Below are 23,223 nucleotides of genomic sequence, written 5' to 3'. Positions count from 1 at the left end.
TGATCAGATTTTTCAGTGTTTTTTAGTGGATAAACTGGCTGACAAGTGACATGAGTTGTCACCTCATAATTCTGTTGCTTCCCATGCAGATTTCCAGCTCTGTGAGGCTGATTCGCATGCATCTTGCAACCTGACAGAAGGATTTTTGTCTGAATTTTTAAAAATGACGATAATTGTCTTAAAAATTTCCTGAGAAGGTAAACAACTGAGGATGGTCTCCTTTTTTTTATTTGTTTTTTGAATGAGCACTACTGTTCTTGGTTTAAAATTGAGAAATCCTCGCTAATGCAGGGTACTTTTATTTGAAAGGCAGAATGTATTCCTTGTGTGGTGACTTGACCTTGCCTGGTGATGAGCCACAGTGCTTGGGGAGGATGCTCCTGCTCCTATCCATGGGCTGCAGTTTCTGTTAAGAGAGTGCTCCAGTGTGGGCTCTGTCCAGTCTGCAGCCCCTTCAGAAAATCCCACCTGCTCTGGTGTTGTCCTTCATGGGCTGCTTCTGCTTCACTGTGGTCTATTGCAAAAATTCAGGGGCTGTCGGGGGAACTTCCCCTCCTTCTCTAAGTTTGGGATTCACAGAGTTGTTTCTCAAACTGATTTTGCTGTGAAGTTGGCTGGAAGTAGCCTCGTTTAGCACGAGAGCCTATGGTCTCTTCCACATAAACCTGGAAGATTCCTGCTACCAAATCCATGCTTGTTAACATATCTGTCCTTAAGGGTGTAGGAGGGAAAGATTTTCTGAATTGAAATGTTTAATCACTCGGTGGAGGTGGCAATGGTGCACCTGGGAGGTTTCAGGAGCAGAGGGACAAGAAGAGCAAGATTACAAAGAAATATTGTGTGCATAGGAACAGCAAGTGTGCTACTCCCTAAAATTATATTAAATGTTTTGATATTACACTACGAATATTCATGGCTTTCACGCTGTTTTGTCTGTTCTAGGGAGTATGACTTCTGCAACGTCACCTATCATTTTGAAATGGGACCCCAAAAGTTTGGAAATCAGAACTCTCACAGTAGAGAGGCTACTGGAGCCACTTGTTACACAGGTGAGCATCTTGTATTTCTTTTGTTTCATCCACTAGCATGATGCTGTACTTATTATATATAATTATCTTAATAATTATAGATAGTAAATTCTTAAGTAGTTTGTTGTTTGTGATCTCTAGAGGAAAGCTCTGTTTAATTGTGTTCAGAAGTTCTAGTTCTAAATAATTTATAGTGTGAAGATACAAGTGTTAATACAGGAGCAACAACTGTTTAGTTATGCTTGACTTTCAACAGCAGATTAGAAATTTATGAATCAGCCAACTTAAAGCTAGGTATCTGACTGGAGCACATGCCTTGGTTTGTTGAGCTACAGTGGTACACAAATTCACATTGAAAACAAAACCAAACAACCAAATTAAACTTTTTTTTTTCTACGTGGACTAAAATGATATGACCTTGAGATCCCTTCCAACCCTGGCTATTTTGTGATTGTGTGATATAATGAAAAATCATTAAGGTTGGAAAAGATCTCCAAGATATCTAGTTCAACCGTCCACCTACCACCAATTTTTCCTACTAACCATGTACCTCAGTGCCACATCTCTGTGGTTCTTGAACACCTCCAGGGGCAGTGACTTCATCATTTCTCTGGGCAGGTTATTTCAACACCTGGACCACTCGTTTGAAGAAGTTTTTCCTAATATCCAAACTGACCCTTTCCTGGCTCAAATTGAGTTCGTTCCCTCTTATCCTATCAATATATTCATATACGTTACTGATATACAGTTTTTAACAAGATAGATGAGATTTTACGTAGTCAGAAAACATCTTTATATTCCTATGCATATCAAGATTCCTGTATTTGTACAGACTTAAATATGCTGTAAATGCATGGACAGGGGCAGGGGTAATGTGGTGTGGAGAAATATGGCAGTAGATATCAAACTTCTGTCATCATTAGGGCAATTTGCTGAGACTGTCGTCTGGTGCACTTATTTTTCTATATTGCTGTTCGTAATAGGTAGCTGGTTATGTAACTATCCTACTAAGCATTAAGATGGGTTGCCCCATTATTTGAAGTACACAAATCATTTTTCTCCTAGTAATGCTAGCTATGATAAAAATTCCACAAATGCCATCTGTCCAACCACCTGTTAGTAACAGTTTTCTCACAGGCATTGTGGATCCTGGGGATTGGTCTGCTGCACAGACATTTTAGACCTTGTTTTGAGCATGAGACTAGACTTCATGATGGTTTTGTTTTTAGAATAAAACAGATATCAAATACCAATCTCTATTTCTCCTTAAAGATACTCACTTTCTGAAGAAGTTAATCCTATTCTTCTGAAAAAAAGATTAGTCTGTCTACAAATTATTCTGGATGTGTATCTAATAGTACACACAGACTCAAAAGCGAAGAAATGAAGGGATGCATATATCTATCTGTTGATGAAGTGATCATAATTATATATGCTGCTGATATGGAGGATGAGCTAAAAGTCATTGTAACATGAACTAAAAACTAGGTTATGAGCTCTCTGTTTGTCTGGCTCACCTGCTGGCATGGGAAGCAAGGCTGCTGTGCCTCTACAGTCTGTTCCTGAAAAAAAGTAAATTACAGAAGAGAGAATGCAACAGCAAGAGCTTCACTGTAATTTTGCAGTTTATGAATTTTCTTTTGGTTGCTTGGTTTAGATAGATTTTAATTTGATAGTGTTCCTCATCAAATGTAAATACAGAAATCACAACTTGATGATGTGGATTTCTTCAACTAAGATTTCCAAGGTTCTTACAGTTACATTATTTTACTTTTATATTTATCTTCTATTTCACAGTGTGTCAGTAAGGCTAGAGGAAATAATACGCGATCTAGATGTACAAGAGTAATGTCTGCCTATTGCTTTATTCAAAGTTTCTGTATATTTCCATTCTAATTTCTTTATTTCAGTTTTCTAGACAGTTCTTTTTCATATGTTCATACTTTTTGAACATGTGTTTTATTTCTTGTTCTAGAGAAATAACTGGTTTTACCTATTTTCCTCTAGTTTGAATCCAATAAAGTATGTTTGACAAAAGCATGTTTTGTAAGCCATATAAACATAATCTTGAAAGCTTCAAGTGAGAAGAAATGTGCTATCTTCAGAATATGTTTATCTGTTGCATTTTTAGCTTAACTTAGTTCCTCTTTGTTTTTCTCAGACAAATTGACAACCATCCCAGCTTGACAGAATTTTTTTTTTTCCTTCTTAAAACTACATAAACAGTCTGGTCAAGTAAGAATAGTATCTCATTTGTCTTTGTTTGGGCTTGAATTGCAGTCTGCTTATGCTGTGACTAGCTCCACAAGAACTGCACGTACACACTAGGTGCAGTAACTTCAGTCTCCTTAAAAAATTCGAAAGTTCTTCCCAAAGAGAACTTTGCAAGCTTATTTTACCAAATAAATAAAACATTTAATCTGTTCCATTGGAACTCATAAGTGCAATGAGGGTGGATAGTGACAGGACAAGGGGGAATGGTTTTAAACTGAGACAGAGGAGGTTTAGGTTAGATATTAGGGGGAAGTTTTTCACTCAGAGGGTGATGGCATGCTGGAACAGGTTGGCCAAGGAGGTTGTGGATGCCCCATCTCTGGAGGCATTCAAGGCCAGGCTGGATGTGGCTCTGGGCAGCCTGGTCTGCTGGTTGGTGACCCTGCATGTAGCAGGGGTGTTGAAATGAGATGATCATTGTGGTCCTTTTCAACCCAGGCCATGCTATGATTCTGTCATAGATAGATTCTATTCCATTGGTTGGCAACCCTGCCCACAGCACATGTTCTGAATACTCTGATCTGACTTTGATCAGGAGTTTAAAGTAAACAACATCCTATGATTTTGTATAGCCAAAATTTGTTTTGATTTCTTTTTAATTTTGTTTTTAGCACCATCAAGATAAATCCGTGTTTCGTTTTTGCTTCAGACTTGAGTATTCTAGAAGATTGTTTTGGATAACAAACTCTGTATGATTTTTGGAGAGTGCTTGGAAAAAATGGAGGCACTGGTCTGTCTTTAGGCTCCAAAAATGCTCATCAATCCTTTTTGTTCTGTTTAAGGTGTGTGTGTTTGTATGGAGAAGGCTCTAAACTCAGTGTATGTATATAGGCTCATAAGTGTGTGACAGACTTGCAGATGGTGGAAACTTCAGTGATTTCTACTGGAATTCTAAGAAGTAGTGCAGAAATGTGATCTGGATTTGAGAAAGAACACAGCAGCAAGTGAGGAGAATGGTGCATTAAAACTTGAATTCTAGACAAGTTCATTAGTGTTCCAGATGAGAAAATACAGATAACCTATGAATTGATTTAGAAGAAATTATAAGAAAGGAAGGTTGTCTGAACTGGAGGCAAAAAAAAAAAAAAAAAAATCCATTAACTGATCATGAGCACGCATTAGGAATGACAGAATTACATTTATTCCAGGCAGCTCTGAACTAGCAAACTAATTAAAACTTTCTCTGGCTGTCACAGGTCTAACAGTAGTGGAACTTGCTGGAGTACCCATTTACCCAGTCATTGTCTAACAGATGTACCCTGCCACGTGTCTTTTTTCACATTAGTGTTAGTGAGATTTATTTATTTTTAAAAAATGATTCAGAATAATAATTAGAATTTTCATTCTCAACTTCGTTGAAGTTAACTGAGATGTGTTTCTGTTCTCTGGCTTCAATTTCACAAATAGTTACAAATAGAATCCTAGAATTGCTCAGGTTGAAAAAGACCTTAAAGATCATTGAGTCCAACCACAACCTAACCATACTACCGTAACTCTAACAACCCTCTGCTAAATCATGTCCCTGAGCACCACATCCAAACGGTTTTTAAACACATCCAGGGTTGGTGACTCAACCACCTCCGTGGGCAGCCTATTGCAGTGCTTAACAACCCTTTCTGTAAAGAAGTTTTTCCTGATACCCAACCTAAACTTACCCTGGCACAACTTGAGACCATTTCCCCTTGCCCTGTCACCAGTGAGAGGAGACCAACCCTGCTCTCACTGCAATCACCTTTCAGATATTCGACGACAGCAATAAGGTCTCCCCTCAGTCTTCTCTGCCCCATACTAAACAGGCCCAGTTCCTTCAGTCTCTCCTCATAGGCCATATCCTCCAAGCCCTTCACTAGCCTTTTTGCCCATCTTTGGACCTGTTCCAATACCTCCATGTCCTTTCTGTACTGAGTGCCCAAAACTGAACACAGTACTTGAGGTGAGGCCTCACCAATGCTGAGTACAGGGGCAGGATGACTTCCCTAGTCCTGTTCCACTCCATTCCTGATCCAAGCCAGGATGCCATTGGCCTTCTTGGCCACTTGGGCACACTGTTGGCTCATATTCAGCTGACTGTCCATCAGTACACCAAAGTCCCTTTCCATCAGGCAGCTTTCCAGACACTCTTCCCCAAGCCTGTAGGGTTGCCTGGGGTTGTTGTGACCAAAATGCAGGATATGACACTTGACCCTATTGAAAATCATACAGTTAACCTTGGCCCGTCAATCCAGTCTATCCAGGTCCCTCTGTAGGTAAATTTTGTCCTCTGAGTTTATAACTGCTTGTAACTTTAATTCTTTGGATTAGGAAGTAATGCAGAAATTCAGAAATGAACTTTCATTACCTTCCAATTAGGAATTTGGATTTGAGGGGTGGCCAGCACCCCTCAAGGGGGTGATTGTCCCCCTCTTGTGAGGCCCTATCTGGAGTACTGTGTCCAGATCTGGAGCCATCAGTACAATAAGGACAGAGAGCTGTTGGAGAGGGTCCAGAGGAGGGCCACAAAGATGATCAGGGGGCTGGAGCACCTCCCCTATGAAGACAAGTTGAGGGAGTTGGGCTTGTTCAGCCTGGAGAAGAGAAGGCTGCGGGGTGACCTCATTGCAGCCTTCCAGTACCTAAAGGGAGCCTACAAACAGGAGGAGAATCAACTCTTTGAAAGGGTTGACAACTGCAGGACAAGGGGAAATGGTTTGAAGTTGAGGGAGGGAAGATTGAGGTTGGATGTCAGGGGGAAGTTCTGTACAGAGAGAGTGGTGAGGTACTGGAACAGCTGCCCAGAGAGGTTATGGATGCCCCATCCCTGGAGGTGTTCAAGGCCAGATTAGATGGGGCCCTGGGCAGCCTGGTCTAGTATTAAATGTGGAGGTTGGTGGCCCTGCATGTGGCAGGGGGATTGTAGGTTCTGATCCATGAGGTTCCTTCCAACTCTGGCCATTCTGTGATTATTTTTAGTTAAAATGAAATATGCAATATATATCCTTAACTGCTAGTGCTTCCTAGTCTCACTCTCAAGCTAGTAAACAAAATGAATGACAGTTTGATTTGTCAGATTGTGGGTGGCTTTTGTAATAAAGAAGAATTGTATTTTTGTGAAGGGCTTAAGTACATTTACCTGATATTTTATACATAGCTTGAAAATATTGCTTGTGGAGGTTGTCCATAGTGTCTCATGGGTTAGTTTTTTGTATCTAGGGATTTTGTATAATAATTAAATGCAAATAGGAATTTAATGACAGAGATAATATAAATTAACACAATTGTTTTCTTTTGGAAAAATATCAAGAACAGTCTTGTGCAAATGTGGTAAAATGAGAATGGTATTTATGTACTGTTTTTGAGGATAACTTATGCGTTTCTTGTTCATAGTGCTGGTGTTGAACTGTGAATTGTAGTTTTGCATAGATATTTTAAATAGTGGCTGTCCTGCAAGTGTACGTTTATTATTAGAGCCATGCCACAGTTGTGCAATTTGTGTTCTTCCAATTTTTTGAATATTAAGCATTAGTTCAGAATTGTAACTATAACACAATGAGTCTTCCTCTGTAGATTTTTTTAATGTCTGATCACATTTTCCTTCAGTCTGACACATTTTTGGCCTTTTAGTTTTGCTGTGAGGAGACAATTGTGTATTTCCATTCATAATCACTTTTCTGTGTGTGTTTTACTTAATTTTTCTGCCGAAATCTGAGGCCTGTTATAGTAACTTTGAAACAATAACATGTTTATGGCAGACAGATGTCATTGTTTTTTTCCTTGCACGTAGTATCAATCAATACAATGAAGTAACCTACATATAAAATAAGCATGTCATAAGACAAAATTCCAAATAGTTTCATATGGTGGAACTTTGTAGAAAGTCGTCAAAGAATTTGAGCCTAATTTAATCCCTTATGCAGTATATTTTGAAAGTGGACTGATTGCCATGAGAAACATATTTATGTTTCTAACCCTTCCAATTATTCAGATGCTATTTGTATTTGGTGAGCCTGGTCTTCATTGCATTTCAACAATGAACCCGGTGCACTAATTAATCTCCACAGGAAATATATCATTGATTGCTGTCATCAAGGAGCTGCCTCTGCACACACTCATCCAGCACAGGGTACCTTTCAGAGGCTCAGTGAATATGTATCCGTGTTTAAAACAGGTTCCAGAAGTACATTTAGAGATGATGGAGATTGTATGGCTTAAGCACTTCTTCCACTCATGTTAGTAATTGTGCAGCATTTTTGTACAATTTCTCTATTTGATAGCTGGATTCAGCTGAAATCATCTCCAGGACAGACTTAAAAGAAAATGACTTATGAAGGCTCTTTTTTTTTTTTTTTTGATCGTTTGAGCTCAATTCAGTGACATTATAAGGTCCAATTTATTATGTTTTATTTGAGCAATGCTTATTTTTCAAATTGCTAAGATATTTTCCATGAAAGCTCTATTTCTGTTGATTCATGATGTTTTGGGGGAGAGCAGGAGGTTGAGCTGCTCCAACGTGGGCTCATTATGTGATGCCCAATGGTAGTGAAGCTGCATCCTCTCAAAAATTGTTTGGAATTTTTCTTTTCTAACTGAAATTGAACTTTAAATTATAGTTAAAAAGGATTTCTTTGTTTAGAAGTTACCGAATTCACCTTACTTTCTCTGACATTCTTACAGTCAACATTTAAAATACCATCTGAACTAAAAGTTATCAGGTATCTATTAATTTCAAGGCTGTTTTTTATTCTATTGCATTCTGCAAGAGTTTGCTGTGGTCAAATTTCTTTTTCATCATTAGATTTACTGACATCTGTGCCTCCCTTTGAACCCTAGTTGGGATATTTTTGGTACTTCTCACAGTTTTTGTGCTGACTGAACAAGTATCTCACTGGATTTTATCTTTTCTATTAACATTATCCCTGACTGGTAAATGTGAGCTATTTACAGTATGTAGGGTCCTGTAAGGTCTGTAGCTTGTCAGTCTGTTTGCCTTCATAGAATCAGAGAATATTCCAAGTTGGAAGGGACCCACAAGGACCATCAAGTCCAACTCTTGTCTCAGCACAGGACCATCCCAAACTATGTCTGAGAGCAGTGTCCCTGTGCTTCTTGAGCACCAGAAGTTCAGGGCTGTGCCCTGTGAGGAGCTGCAGGCTGCCATCCTCACACCTCTTACCCTCCAGACCTTTCACCATCTTTGTAGCTCTCCTTTGGTCAATCTCTAAAAGTTTTGTGATCTCTTACAGTGATGTTATTCACTATTAAAATATATTTATGTAAGCATCTGCATATTTTGGCCTATGCATATGCAGGATAGCATTTTCTGTGGGAAGAAAGAGGACTTAGAGGATTCAGGTCTCATCCACTGCTCCAACTTAGGACAAGACAACACACTGGCTACTTCAGTCACATGAACGATGTAGTGTGGAGAGATGGTGAGAAAAAGTTGTTCATGCTGTATCATAGCTGCAGATGTAAGTTTTTCTGGGACTACTATAGACGTGCAGAAAATAGTGACTGAAAAAGCTTATGGCTAAACAGAACTACTCTATAGCTTTGTATTCTTACATGCTGCATCTCCATCCATTGAGAAGGGCTTTGATCTTGGTCAGTATTAGGAAATTCTTAGTGGCTTACGGTTACCAGGCAAGTCCAAAATGTTCTTAACTTTATTTGGTATGGCCAAAACCATTTTCATCATGGTTTAATTTAAAGAAGAGATTACTACTTTCTCTCTCCAGTCTGACAGGTAGTGTAATTGATATTAATATGCAGTGAGTTCCGAGAAGGAATTTGCTGGGTGTCTTGGCTATTACATTGAATATATATGTATCATCTGCCTTGATGCAGTTATGTAAGTCGTGTTATAATTTTTCTCTACTGTATGAATGTAAGATGAGTGCTCTTTCCTGTCCACGAAGTTGATCTCACAGTGAGACCCATCTATCTTTCTGAAGTCAGATTCTTTGGGTCTGGAGCTGTGACTGTAGCCAAACAACAAAGAGAGGCATACAGAATAAATATGCATTCAATGACAAGAAGATATGCAGTATGGTTAAAAAAAAAAGTGATTTGTAGACTGTATGCATTTTAATGCTGCACCTAAACCTCATTTTAGCAGCAATACCAGTTGTAAGAAGAGCCTGAGGGTTACGTTAAAGTTTTCCCCACTGTGACTGAATAAAGGAGTGTAACAGCAATGAGGCTTCTGTCTTGATTAAAAAGAAGAACAATTTCTATTAAAAAAGAAAACAACAACAATGAAAAATCCTGAGTATTAAGCTAGAATGAAAACTAGGAAGTTTTGTCAGTATTTCTGGTTGCTGCTCCGTTGCAGCAATGAATCAGTCGTAGTGGGGCAAGCAGGGAAGAGGGGGACTTGGATGAATCTTTCCCATCTGTGTGGAGTTTTCAAAAGGCAAGAATTAGTGCAAACAATCGCAGAGCTAAAAGCTGGGAAGGTTGCTGAAATAGCTTTCATCTTGATTGCTGAAACTGCAGCGTGGGATTTTGAAGCTGGTCTATCTTTTCTCCTGTTTGGTTTTCCCACGTACCACTTTCTTGCAGATGTTTCATGGAACAGTTTTCAGAAAGTGACATTCCTTCTGGGAATTTCCAAATGCTAAGCATGGTGCTCAAAGTAATTTGAATAGTTTTTGTAAGGTATTTCCTCTACTTATGTCCTTGAAGACATAGAGCAAGATGCAGCTAAGCAAGGTTGAGCTTTTTTTTTTTCTGTCCTCAAAAACCCAGCTCAGCTCATTCTTAATAATCCTGTTAGTTTACACAGGGTCATTGCTATAGAAGATCTAAAAGGGAAAGATCTAAAAGTTTTGAGGTAAAATTGACTTTGGTTGTGTAGTTGTAAATTTGTCTCAGTGCTTTTGAAAAGCATAATATATATATATATTTCCAAAATAACGTGTCACTTCCAAAAGCTTTCTGTCTAAAAATGAATACATAGAAATACATTAGCAAATTAGTCTCTTTAGTGTCAACATGCTAATTAAAGCAGATGATGCATACCGGGTTATGTTTCAAAAGATGATCACATATTTATAACATTTTGCATTGATCAGTGGATAGGTGACCTTGTTATGAAGCAAGCAATAGATTTATTGTTTTTCTTTTATTCTGATAAGCAAAATCTTGTTGGTATTGTAAACTTGTGCATATAAAAGTATTTAATGTAGTAGTTTTTTTCAGTGATTAAAATCTCGATATTATTGCAGCAGTTAAAACTGCTGATATAATAACTTACAGAGCTATAATACTTCTATATCTAATGTACTTTTAAAGTGAAACTTTGAGTGCTTTTGCAGGGGGTTATCTTAGAAGAAAAAATCACGTGTGAAGTAAATGTATTAGAAATAAACATCATCAATCACACATACTATAGGAGCAGTGAGAGTAGCAAGAGATAAAGTGATCTTTAGATGGATCCAGCTGGTGGGTATTGAATAAATTTAGTGAGACGGTATTATTGTTGTAACAAAACATTAAAGAGATTATTATTGGAAGGATTCCCCGTTCTCAGAAATGATGTTGACAAATTGGATACGGATCAAGGAAGATTAGGTGAGTGATTCAAGTTTTGTCTTTTAGTGGTACTCTAATGGCTTTGGATGTATTTCATTTCTATGTAGGTTTATCAATAAAGAGGAATTGTTTTAAATTAACATGCACTATAGATCTACAGGCTATTTCTGATAGTGTCCAGAGGGTTATTTTAGAACCAATTTAAACAAAATTCAAATATATGTTTCACTGAAATGGAAATGTTCCAACATGAAAATGATATTCAGCAAGAATTCTGAAGTACTGCTTTAGAAATCTAAGAGGCGCTGTGATCTCAAGCAGTATAAGTTCCCTATGTACACTTCTAATTAGTTCTATAGTCTTTGGAAGAGATTTGAGTATCCAAGTTGGTAATCCTTTTTAGCTTCATTCTTGAAATTAATTTTAAGAACTTCTTTACTTTCTTATTTTTCAATAACTTAATTTGCTGGATGTCATCATCCAATCTATAACAGACTACAAAATAAGCTTGATTGTTAAAAGAATATGCTAATTACAAGACTTTGCTTTGAAGTGTTAATTAACCTAATTATATGAGATCCATGTTCTGAAAAGCAGTGGTAACTTTTTCGAGTTCACTTCAATATCTGAAGACTGACTTTACATGGAGTTGAAAGAATCCAGGGCATAGATATGTTGATTAAGATATTTATTTTGTTTCTTGTATTAATTGTTTAGGAATATTGATTCTAATGGGTATACACCTTTGTATAGATCCAAATACATGCAAGTATATTTAGTTATGTTTGATTTTGCGTTGTAAAATGCAATAGTATGAAGCTAACCAGAGATGAGCCTTTGGGATATTTTTAAGACATTGCTTTTCAGTTAGAGAAATTTAGATAGGAATTCTGTTTTTGTTGTAATCACATGGTTAGAATTGCACAATTATTACTCCTGTTTGTAAACTGATTTTTGTATCCCTTCCTACGATCGCATAAATAGGCAGTGTTCTCTAATATTGTGTCCCTGAGCAGTAAATGCTCATAGTTTGAGGAAGTATCTTCTCCAAGTAGCGTGCAACTCTTGAAGAGTGGTAGCCCCAGCTCTCTTGGCCTCTCCACACAGAAGAGCTACTCCAGTCCTTTGATTATTTTGGTGACCCTCCATTGGACTCTTTCCAGTAGGTTGAGTTCTGTGTTATACTGCGGTCCCCAGAACTGCACCCAGAACTGTTCCAGCTGTGACCTGCAGTAAAAAGGAGTATAACATAAGATGTATAACAATGTGCTGACCTTTCAGGTTGTGGAACAGCAAGCTAAACCTGTGTTTGTGAACATCGTATTGTTAGACAAGTGCATTTAGACAATTCTGCCACATCTAAAGGTGGCATTACACCTCCCACTATGGTACAGGCTTGTTTTTCCTCTTGTTCTCAAATCTTACCTCCTTCTACAAATGGTTAAAATGTAAGTTTTCAAAGAAGGATTTTGGAGAAATAAGACTTGCAACTGGAATTAATTTCCTTGTTCGTTTCATAGTTGCTCCATAGTAATGGAAATGTCTGCTTATGCTAATAGTAAGTTCTTTTATTAGAAGGTATTCATACAGAAGCATAATGAATCTAAGTGTACTGAACGGTTACAGAATATTGAGTTGTTTCCAGGGGATACATATTAACCTATTCAATTTTTTCCCAGCAAATTACATATATCTACACTCCATAGTTGAGAACGATTAAGCTTTTATTACTCTGTTTGAAATATTTTAATTAAACATATATTATCTTGTAAGGTTATTCAATACAGGTCCAAAATAGGGGAAGCTTACACTTCTTCGTTCTTAGGTACACCTCTTCATTTTTGAAGGGAATCTTAGAATGGCTTGGGTAGGAATGGACCTCAAAGATCATCTAGTTCCAACCAAGTAAAGAAATTGATTATTATTTTCTTGTGCCACTGGCAGATGGTTTTCACTTCTCTGGAAAAGGAATTGGATTAAAAAACTTAAAATGAGGCACAATGTGTATTAATTTCTCTCTCTTTCTTCCCTGTCTTATACGTAGGTCATATTCTTTAAATCTGCTTCCTTCATTCTACCACACAAGGTCTCTTGGAATGTTTTCAAGAACCTGCTATATTCATACTTGTATTTCTTTTGAATCCAAGTGACTCTGTGCTTTCGCATATGTGCAGTATGATCTCATTTGCTATTGGAATGTGGTGGATTTTAAAAGTTGGTGGCAGTATTTTCATCCTTTATAAAAGGGGAAATGGACTTTGAGAAGTTTCTGCCTGACATAATGGAAGTACTTGTTAGAGTAACTGAAAAAGTGGAGCTGTACAGCTATAAGACTGACTACTATCTGTTGGCTCATTTTATAGTGGTCCATGCCAGGTATAATAAGCTTTTTTATGAGCAATTTACATGAAGAATAAATTCCCTGTCAAATAGACACCTGTGTTCATGACACTGAATGCAATGGAGTTTTAACTGGCTTGTTCAAGTCAATTTTATGTAATTTATTTCCAACCAGGACTGAATGCATCTTATAGACATGCCAGCTCATCAGGAGCATGTGTTTGATGGCACTATTGCTAATACCAAGAATTGAAGACTGATAATGTACTGTACACATTGGGACATGACAAGAAATGCCAGGCTCTAGGAGGCATCTAGCTGTTCTTCCCAGAGTGGCAGACAGATCTGGAAAGAAAATTTTCTCTTCCCTTGCTGGTTTACCTTGACAGGTAAAAATAATCAGGAGCATTATTTTCTAGATAATTTTTCACTGGTTTTTATCCCATTTGACTTTCAGTCTCTTTGACTGTTAGAGACTTCCCTGCGTTCCCTGCTTGGTTGCCTTTCTGGTTTTATAGGGTTCATTTTTTTTTTTTTGCAGTGAAGTGGGATAGAAAGCTGCAGCACTGTGTCATAGAGGGTGAAGTGTTGACCTCCTCTTCTCAATCAAAGTAGAACTTAGGATCCTCAGGACTTTATCACCTGTACTTTATCATCATTCCTCAGCCATCATTTTTCTGACTGTTACTTAAAATTGAAAAGGCCAGACTTGTTTTTGGTATGCAAACCTGGTAACATAAAAGGCTTACATTCTTTTTGTTATTATTGTACTCTGTTATGCAATTATATGTTGTTATTCAAAATTATTTGGACAGAAAAATTAGTTGTACACGTTACCATTAAATCCTATCAACTATCATGGAACATACCAGTGATACGTGATTGATGACCCTGCCCACAGCAGAGGGGGTGAAACTAGATGATCTTTGAGGTCCTTTTCAACCCAGGCCATTCTATGATTCTATGATATGCTGTACAAAATGAACTGATGTAACTGAAAAGTTGTTTCTTTTTCTCTCAGAGTTCATATTGTGAGTGCTTCATTTCTGTTTTAGTTTGCTTTAAATGTTATGTACGAAATAGCAGGAGGTATTAAAGGAAAGGATGTAGGGGCTTGTCTGATGCTAACAAAATGGCTGCAATTGTACTGGTCTTCATGGTCTTTAGTTTTCTTTCAGAACTGTAGTACACAAACTGCAAGAGGATTGGCAATTATTACCTCATTCTAGAGCTTTTGTGGGTGTTTAAATTTTCTGAACAAAAGTTACTAAGCGCTTAGAAAATGAAGGTTGAAATTTTGAGCTCAGTGTAGACTTCACAGAATCACAGAATCACAGAATGACCTGGGTTGGAGGGGACCTCAAGGATCATGTAGTTCCAACCCCCCTGCCTAGCAGGGCCACCAAACATACACCTTTACTAGATCAGGTTGCCCAGAGCCTCGTCCAACCTGGTCTTGAACACCTCCAAGGACGGGGCATCCACAACATCCCTGGGCAGCCTGTTCCAGGACCTAACCACCCTCCTAGTAAAAAACTTCCCCCTAACATCCAACCTAAATCTTCCCTCTTTTAACTTAAAACCATTTCCCCGTGTCCTGCTATTATCAGCCCTTATGAAGAGTTTACTCCCCTCCTGGGAGTAAGTTCCCTTCAGATATTGAAAGGCTGCAATGAGGTCGCCCCGCAACCTTCTCTTCTCCAGGCTGAACAAACCCAACTCCCTCAGCCTGTCCTCATAGGGGAGGTGCTCCAGCCCCCTGACCATCTTCGTGGCCCTCCTCTGGACCCTTTCCAAAATCTCCATGTCTTTTTTGTACTGAGGGCTCCACACCTGAACACAGTACTCCAGATGGGGCCTCACAAGAGCAGAGTAGAGAGGGACAATCACCTCCCTATCCCTGCTGACCACCCCTCTCCTGATGGAGCCCAGGATCCCATTTGCTTTCCGGGCTGCCAGAGCGCACTGCTGGCTCATGTTAAGTTTCTCATCTATCAGGACCCCTAGGTCTTTCTCAGCCGAGCTGCTCTCAAGGACAACTCCCCCCAGCCTGTACAGGTGCCTGGGGTTCTTCCGGCCCAAGTGCAAAACCTTGCACTTTGCCTTATTGAACCTCATTAGGTTCACCCGAGCCCAGCTTTCCAGCCTGTCAAGGTCCCTCTGAATGGCCTCCATTCCCTCCACCGTATCAACTGCACCACTCAGCTTGGTGTCATCAGCAAACTTGCTGAGGGTGCACTCCATTCCCTCATCAATGTCATTAATAAAGATGTTAAAGAGCACCGGTCCCAAGACAGACCCTTGAGGGACACCGCTCGTTACCGGCCTCCACCTGGACATAGAGCCATTGACCACCACCCTCTGTCTGCGGCCTTTCAACCAATTGCTTATCCATCTAGTTGTCCACCCGTCAAATCCACTTCCCTCCAGTTTGGAGATGAGGATGTGATGGGGGACCATGTCAAAGGCCTTGCTCAGGTCCAGGTAAATGACATCAGTTGCCTTCCCTTCGTCCACCAATGCCGTCACTCCATCATAGAAGGCCACAAGATTAGTTAAGCATGACCTTCCCCTGGTGAAGCCATGCTGGCTATCTAGGATCACGTGCTCGTTCTTTATGTGATCAAGCATATTGTCCAGGAGGATCTGTTCCATAATCTTCCCAGGCACGGAGGTGAGACTCACCGGCCTGTAGTTACCCGGGTCCTCCCTGCTCCCCTTCTTGTAAATGGGAGTGACGTGACCCTTCCTCCAGTCGTCCGGGACCTCACCTGACAGCCACGACTTCTCAAATATGATGGAGAGCGGCTCAGCAACCACCTCAGCCAGCTCCTTCAGGACCCTGGGATGCACGCCATCTGGCCCCATAGACTTATACTCATTCAGTCTAAGGAGGCACTCTCGGACTTGCTCAACCCTTACAGTGGGGAGGGATTTACCTCCTTTGTCCCCACATAGAGGTATGGGGGTGCAAGACTTAGGGACGTGAAAAAGACTAGAATCCTGGCCACCAGTGAAGACCGAGGTGAAGAACTCATTCAGCACCTCAGCTTTCTCTTCATCTGTTGAAGCCATTTCTCCTTTTAAATTTACCAAAGTAGGTACGCCCGTTTTGGCCTGTCTCTTCTGGCCAATGTACCTGTAGAAGGTTTTCTTATTGTTTTTCACGTCCCTGGCCAAGTTCAGTTCTGCCTGCGCCTTGGCTTTCCTGATCCCACGTCTGCAAGTCCGGATGGCATCCCTGTATTCTTCCCAGGTGACACAGCCTTGTTTCCAGAGCTTGTACACCCCTTTCTTCACCCTCAGTTCTCTTAGCAGGTCCTTGCTGAGCCATGCCGGTTTTCTACCTCTCCTGCCCACTTTCTTAATCAGGGGAATGGAGACCTCTTGTGCTGCCAGGAGGGCATCCTTGAAGAGCAGCACTTCACTGCATAATATTTTATACATTTTTAAAGAGAGCTTAGTACTGCATGTGCTCTTCACACTTCTCAGCCTTTTTCATTGAACTATGAATTTTCATTGAACTATGAATTTTCAAGAGCAAAATTGGTATAATCAAGTTGTACAATCATGTTCTCTGTTCAAGTGATTGGCCTGTAGTTTTCATACTTCAAAGAATGTCCTCAATTAACCGTAGGAATGTAGCTCTCTCTGTTTTTTCTTTTGTTTTGTTTCTTGCATTTGCAATTGTTTAGTTTTTACAACCCAGCAACAGCCCCATGGGCTGGATAAGCTAGCAAGGATGCTAAACATCCACAGGTCATTTATTTCACATCTCTCATGGAAATGAGATGGAAAGCCTGGAGCATAGAAGTTCTAAAAGAATTGTGTCAGAAACTGAGTAGAAATAAAGTTGGTGTTATTCTTCTCTATTCATCTACAGTGATCACAGTCGCACAGTGGTTGAGATTGGGAGGAGTTTCTAGAGATTATCAAACCTTGCCCTGACAGGAATACCCATAGCTGGTTCCCAGCCTGTGTCCAGGTGCCTTTTGGACCTCCCCAGGGAGAGGAAGACCCCTCAGTTCTCTGGTCCCTGTGCTGATGCTTTGGCACCTGCCCAGCACAGCAGCTCTGTGTGATGGCAGGGGGAGCTCCTGGGCTCCAGGTTGTGCTCACTGCTTCTGAGCCTGGCCTTGGGCACTGCTGAGCTGGGCTTGGCTCCCTCCCCTTGCACCCCAGTACTTCCAGATCTTTCTGGTACTTAAGGCTCCAGATATTCCTAATGCTGCTTGGCATTGAAACAGGATGCATTCCACAGAGGTCATCTGTCCATAGCCATTCCTTCAAGCTTGCTGTGGAATCATAAAGTCATAGAATCCTTAGAGTTGGAAGGGACCTTTCAGAGGTCATCTAGTCCAACTGCCCTTCAGTGAACAAGGTTGACATTGTTTCTAGGGATGTAGATATAAGCATCCACAGAGTGTAGCAGAAGAGCTGCAATTACATCAACAGATGTCACTGACAATGCGTTTGCAAGCTGATAAAAGTACTGTAACTAGCCAATAATTTGACACTTAGCTATCATGGAAATGAGGCCACTACTCTTGTGAGGAATCAAAGTGCAAGTTAATATATATGGCCTTAAGTGTGATGGTCATAACAGTTTTTTTGTTTTGTATATCAAAAAATAATTGATGCAATAAGATAAATGCTAATACTATCTTCACATGTACTCAACAATCCATTACTCCATTAATTTCTCTATCTCTCTGCTACTTGAGATCGAGGACTTCAATGAGTGCAGCACTTTTGTTAGAAGTACTATTCTCTGGTGCTGTATCTTTTATTTCTGTACTAAAATCTTGCATGTTGTTAAGTGACCTTTTAATAGGTACATAATACAGCCACATCCAATTGTGGTTAATGAGTCGTTAGCCGAAGAGGTGACTGTGACTGAGTTCTGAAGGAGACATAGTGATAGAAAGAGATGCCACTGGAACATTAGTGGTCATAGACACAGCATGATTTTTGAGAATCCTGAGAAAAATGTCAGACATTTCATTTTTGAGGTAGTATTTTCTTAATAGATCTCAATTCTGAAGAAGCGTTTGGCTCACTAATGTTTATTAAAAAAAAAAAAAAAAAACCCAAAATGGTAACAGAGTATTTCTCTGTCCTAATTTTGGAACCACGTGAAATTTCAGAGCTGCTGTGAAGGACAAAACCTTGACCTGAAATGCTTATCTGCTAGTGCTTCTGCTGACCTACACCTTGGGGCTTTCAGTAGATTTGATACCAAAAGTTAAGGTATTATAAGGAAGCCAATGGATCTTTAGTTAATGTAACATAATCCTCTCATCTTGTCCTTCTTGTTTTCCTTCCAATCTTTTGCTTTTGCCAATTGCCTGTTTCTGTCCCCAGTCACCATTCTGTGCCAAAATACCAATAAAACTTATGAATTGTACGTCAAGCAAATGTAATTAAATGCATTTGAACTTGAAGGAAAACTACTGAAAATATACAAGCTTTCATTCTTTATGGACTGGAAATTTAGTGAGGAAAAACAATTTTATATCTTTAGAAGTGATGATTTTAGAAGTTGAAATTTCAGATTTTAGCTTCTTGTATTAATTTTATTCGGGACTGTCTTATTGCTCTCTACTAACCATTCTGTGTACTCCTTCAAACACATCCTTTGGCCAAAGAATTTGTAGCGATTACATCATCAGCTGTATCCTGTGATAATTTCTCCACTTTTTTCTCCTTCCTGATATAGTATCAAGGCACTCTAAATTAAGCCTGAATTTTTTGTGCCTTTTATATCACACTCTGTGGTGTTCCTTGTTTTTTCTTTTTTTTTTTCTTCCAGATGTAAAAGTTTGTCTTTTACAGTAGGATTGTCACGTTCCTGAGGGCTCCCAAATAACATCTGGTTCTGAAGTTCTTCTCTTCACTCTGACAAAGCTTTTGAGCTGATGTGTTTTTATAACCAAAAAAGGCAGTAATCAGCAGGGTTACGTGTTCCGATTCTGAAATTCTTGTTTTCAAGAAAATGTTTTTTGGTTAACAGGCTATTGTCTGTTTTAATCAGCTGGTTATATATTGAGTTTCGTAAGACTTAGTGAAATCTCATTCATTCTTTGGAAAATCACAGTCATGTAAGTTTCTTCTGTAAACCTGGCAGTCTGACCTTCACATTTACTGACTTATTGTTCACTGAACTGATGGCAAATCCTTAGGAAATGGATATTTTGGATACTCTGTATGAGTCAACTTGCAAATACCACTACGAAGAACAACAGTGAGTCAGCCACTCTTCCAGTGTGTTTTATGACCATCAGCAGAAAGCTAAAGATTCAGTGGTTGCGTATTAAAATGATATATATTTGAATATAATATATATAAAGATCATGTTTCCCCATCACACTACCCACTACTGTATAGAATATTATCTTCACTAATGTCCTTGTCAACAGTTGTGGTATTTTATATGATGTATAACTTATTATAATTTCACAGAACAGAATCACAGAACTGCCAGGGTTGGAAGGGACCTCAAGGATTATGAATCTCCAACCCCCCTGCCACGTGCAGGGCCACCAACCATTCCACCTAATGCTAGACCAGACTGCCCAGGGCCCCATCCAATCTGGCTTTGAACACCTCCAGGGACGGGGCATCCACAACCTCCCTGGGCAGCCTGTTCCAGTACCTCACCACTCTCTCCGTAAAGAATTTCCCCCTGATATCCAACCTAAATCTCCCTTCCCTCAGCTTAAAACCATTTCCCCTTGTCCTGCTGTCACTCACCCTTTCAAAGAGTTGATTCCCCTCCTCTTTGTAGGCTCCCTTTAGGTACTGAAAGGCTGCAATGAGGTCACCCCGCAGCCTTCTTTTCTCCAGGCTGAACAAGCCCAGCTCCTTCAGCCTGTCCTCATAGGGGAGGTGCTCCAGTCCTCTGATCATCTTCGTGGCCCTCCTCTGGACCCTCTCCAACAGCTCCCTGTCTTTCTTGTACTGGGGGCTCCAGACCTGGACGCAGTATTCCAGATGGGGCCTCACAAGAGCAGAGTAGAGGGGAACAATCACCCCTCTGTCCCTGCTGGCCACCCCTCTTCTGATGGAGCCCAGGATCCCATTTGCCTTCTGAGCCGCAAGGGCACACTGCTGGCTCATGTTAAGTTTTTCGTCTACCAAGACCCCCAGGTCCTTCTCCATAGGGCTTCTCTCAAGGACCTCTCCTTCCAGTCTGTAGGGATGCTTGGGATTCCTCCGGCCCAAGTGCAAAACTCTGCACTTTGCCGTGTTGAACCTCATCAGGTTCACCCGGGCCCACCTTTCTAGCCTCTTGAGGTCCCTCTGAATGGCATCCCGTCCTTCAACTGTGCCAACCACACCACTCAGCTTGGTGTTGTCAGCAAACTTGCTGAGGGTGCACTCAATTCCATCATCAATGTCATTGATGACGATGTTAAAGAGCACCGGTCCCAAGACAGATCCCTGGGGGACGCCGCTCGTTACCAGCCTCCACCTGGACATAGAGCCATTGATGGCCACCCACTGTCTGCGGCCTTTCAACCAGTTTCTATTTCCTATGTGAGTATATGATACAGCCACTGTGCGCCCTCTGTATGAGATAATATTTCTAGCAGCACAGTCTACGAACACCCTGCAAGAAGCTTATTTAGCCAGAAAATGAGTGTGTGTAATCAGCATGCAATTTCACAGAAGTCCAACAGGGAAGCTTATGTTGGGTTACTGCATTTCCATTTATGCAGGGTGGAACTATCAGAAAGATAATTGTTTCATCAAAATGTGCCGTATGTTGGATCCATTAAAGTTCTACTTTCATCCACTGAGAGTGTGGCCCACTTGATATTCATAAATCCCTTATTAACACTTAAAATGACATTTTATATTACTCATATCTCTTTTATTTTTCGTGAGATTTTCGGTGTTGCTTGTCCTTGTAAATTTATTTACTGCGCTATTAATTTAGCAAATCTTGTATATGATACAGAAGAACTTTATAAAACCATGACCAGAGTCTTTTTATTGAGTTTTGCTCTTGTTTGACACATTTGCTGTTTAAATAACTAAATCTGTATATTTAATACAATTCTGTGACTTAAGTAGACTTCTAGGTTTTAATATATTCTACATTTAATGAACATTCTATCTTGTTATAAGGTACGCAAATGAAAGATAGTACATTTTGTTCACCATATTAATCAATTCTGATTAATCACCTTGGCCCTGAATCTCTGTTTTATGGCAACACTCATATATTCCTCTGTTACTTTTCCTTTTAGAAGGAGATCTTTTAGTGGTTCCTTTCACTTTTCCATGCCCTATTCATCACTTCTCCCACACCCCCCAAGAAAATATTTTATCAGGTTATTTAGTTCTGGTCTTAAGTGAAATTAGAAACTATACTCTACACGTATTTCTCATGTTAGGAATAGCATTAAATTGTATTTCCAGCACAATCTATATTCTAAAATTGGTTCAGTCTAGAGATGAGATGTGTACTGTAGCTCACTATTTATCAGGTATTTCTGTTCGAAAGGTCCACACAAAGAAACATAAGCCAGCTGATCAATTCCCATGCATGTGGTAGCAAGCCAGTCAGCCCATCTGTATGTGCAGGGGTGGGAATATGTGGTGTGAAGCAAGCGGGGAAAATAAAACAACCGCTGGAAAGCAAGATGCTGTAAGAACAGGTCCTCATAGTCTTGCTTTACTTTCCTGAGCATGCATCCAAAACAAAGAAACAACTTGAAGACTCATCCTCTCAAGGTAGATCTTTCTATGATGATAACACTGTGTAAAAGATGTTAGCGTAATTTAGTTCTAGTAAAAATCAGACCTACTTTTGCCTTGCTTCCTAAATGGCTGAAAGGAAAAAAGCATTTCTAGATACGACAGATGAGCAATCTCCTTCCCTCTTCAAAGAAGAAGAGAGTTAACAAAAAATATTGCATCTGGAGACTTACGTAGGTGTTCAAAATTTATAGAGCTCAAAGGAGATGTTGCTATCATTGTGAGATCTTTTTTGAGGTGCTGTAGTGTTGAAATGATCATATATCAATGTCCTTTGAAGTAATTTTATTGTAAAATGCTATTACTCCGTAGGCTTTTATCAATGTTTGCTTTTTATTCCAGAAAGATTTTTATGCCTAAGTTGCTGGTTTAGGATCTGTATTGCATAAGGCAATAATGTGTTACTTATTATAGTTTGATGTAAGAGATGGAAATTTGAATATTCTTTTCAACCAGAAACAGTTGCTCACTAGATTTTTAGAATAAATAGACTGTGGAGACTGTGAAAAGACATACTGTTTGAAAGTAGTTACTCTGGGAGAGCCTCTACTCTGTGTTTGCTTTACTCATGATGCCAGCTTTTTTTTTTTTTTTACTGCATGGGTGGAAAAAAAAAATAATAATTGGGAAAAGATCCTATGAACTTTAAAGTGGTTTCTATTTATTGTTTGCTTTGGGATTTCTGCAGTAGAGAGATTGATTAGGAGAGGTGAGGCTGTGTTCAGGAAAACATTTGAAGTGACAGTATAAACTAAGCTAGTTGTAAACTCACAGAGTGGTTTGGGTTGGAAGCGACCTTAGAGCCCATCCAGTCCCAACCTCTGCCATTGGCTGTTTGCCCCCCATCAGATCATGCTGTCTGATCTGGCCTTGAGCACCTCCAGGGATGGGGTATCTACATCCAGGCAACCATCCTCACCTTCTTATGGAACAGCCTTTTCTTTCTTTTGTTCCTTTACGTTGCTCGTTAGGGGAGCAAAACGTGGAGGTGCTTGGTGACTTTGGAAAAAAAGAACTATAAATTACTGCACAAATAAAAAAAATAGAGTAATAATTGGTAGAACCTTTACTGATGTCCTTTTTCACAAACATGTAGCAGAATCTTTAAATCCAGAGTGCTTAACTGGAACAAGTGGGAAGCTGTAAATTCATGCAAATTTATAACCACTTGAAAACAGAGGATTAGTTGTAGATTGTCTCAAGTACTCACTACGTATTTCTTTGTTTATGAGCTGATAGTATTTCAATTCTCTACTTTCTAGTTCTGACAAGTTTGTATTGTTAGAAATACTGTGGCTAAGAA

The 23,223-nt window shown here is 39.6% G+C and overlaps 1 protein-coding gene across 2 annotated transcripts in view; it reads left to right on the top strand.

The window, feature by feature from the left end:
* CTNNA2 (catenin alpha 2) overlaps positions 1-23,223 on the top strand; it is a 465,672-nt gene that overhangs the window by 57,216 nt on the left and 385,233 nt on the right. The window contains exons 2-3 of one of the 2 annotated variants that reach the window (XM_031588178.2): positions 90-197; positions 943-1,049. In XM_031588178.2, the coding sequence (XP_031444038.1) occupies positions 948-1,049 (102 nt within the window). In that variant the 5' untranslated portion in view covers positions 90-197; positions 943-947. The remainder of the gene's footprint in view (positions 1-89; positions 198-942; positions 1,050-23,223) is intronic. The other variant, XM_031588179.2, reaches the window with a different exon arrangement.

The sequence above is a fragment of the Phasianus colchicus genome, chromosome 4, assembly GCF_987193195.1.
Source record: "Phasianus colchicus chromosome 4, bPhaCol1.hap1.1, whole genome shotgun sequence".
In the NCBI taxonomy this organism is placed as follows: domain Eukaryota; kingdom Metazoa; phylum Chordata; class Aves; order Galliformes; family Phasianidae; genus Phasianus; species Phasianus colchicus.
The sequence above is the reverse complement of the archived record's forward strand: the minus strand, read 5'-3'. Positions and strand labels throughout refer to the sequence as shown.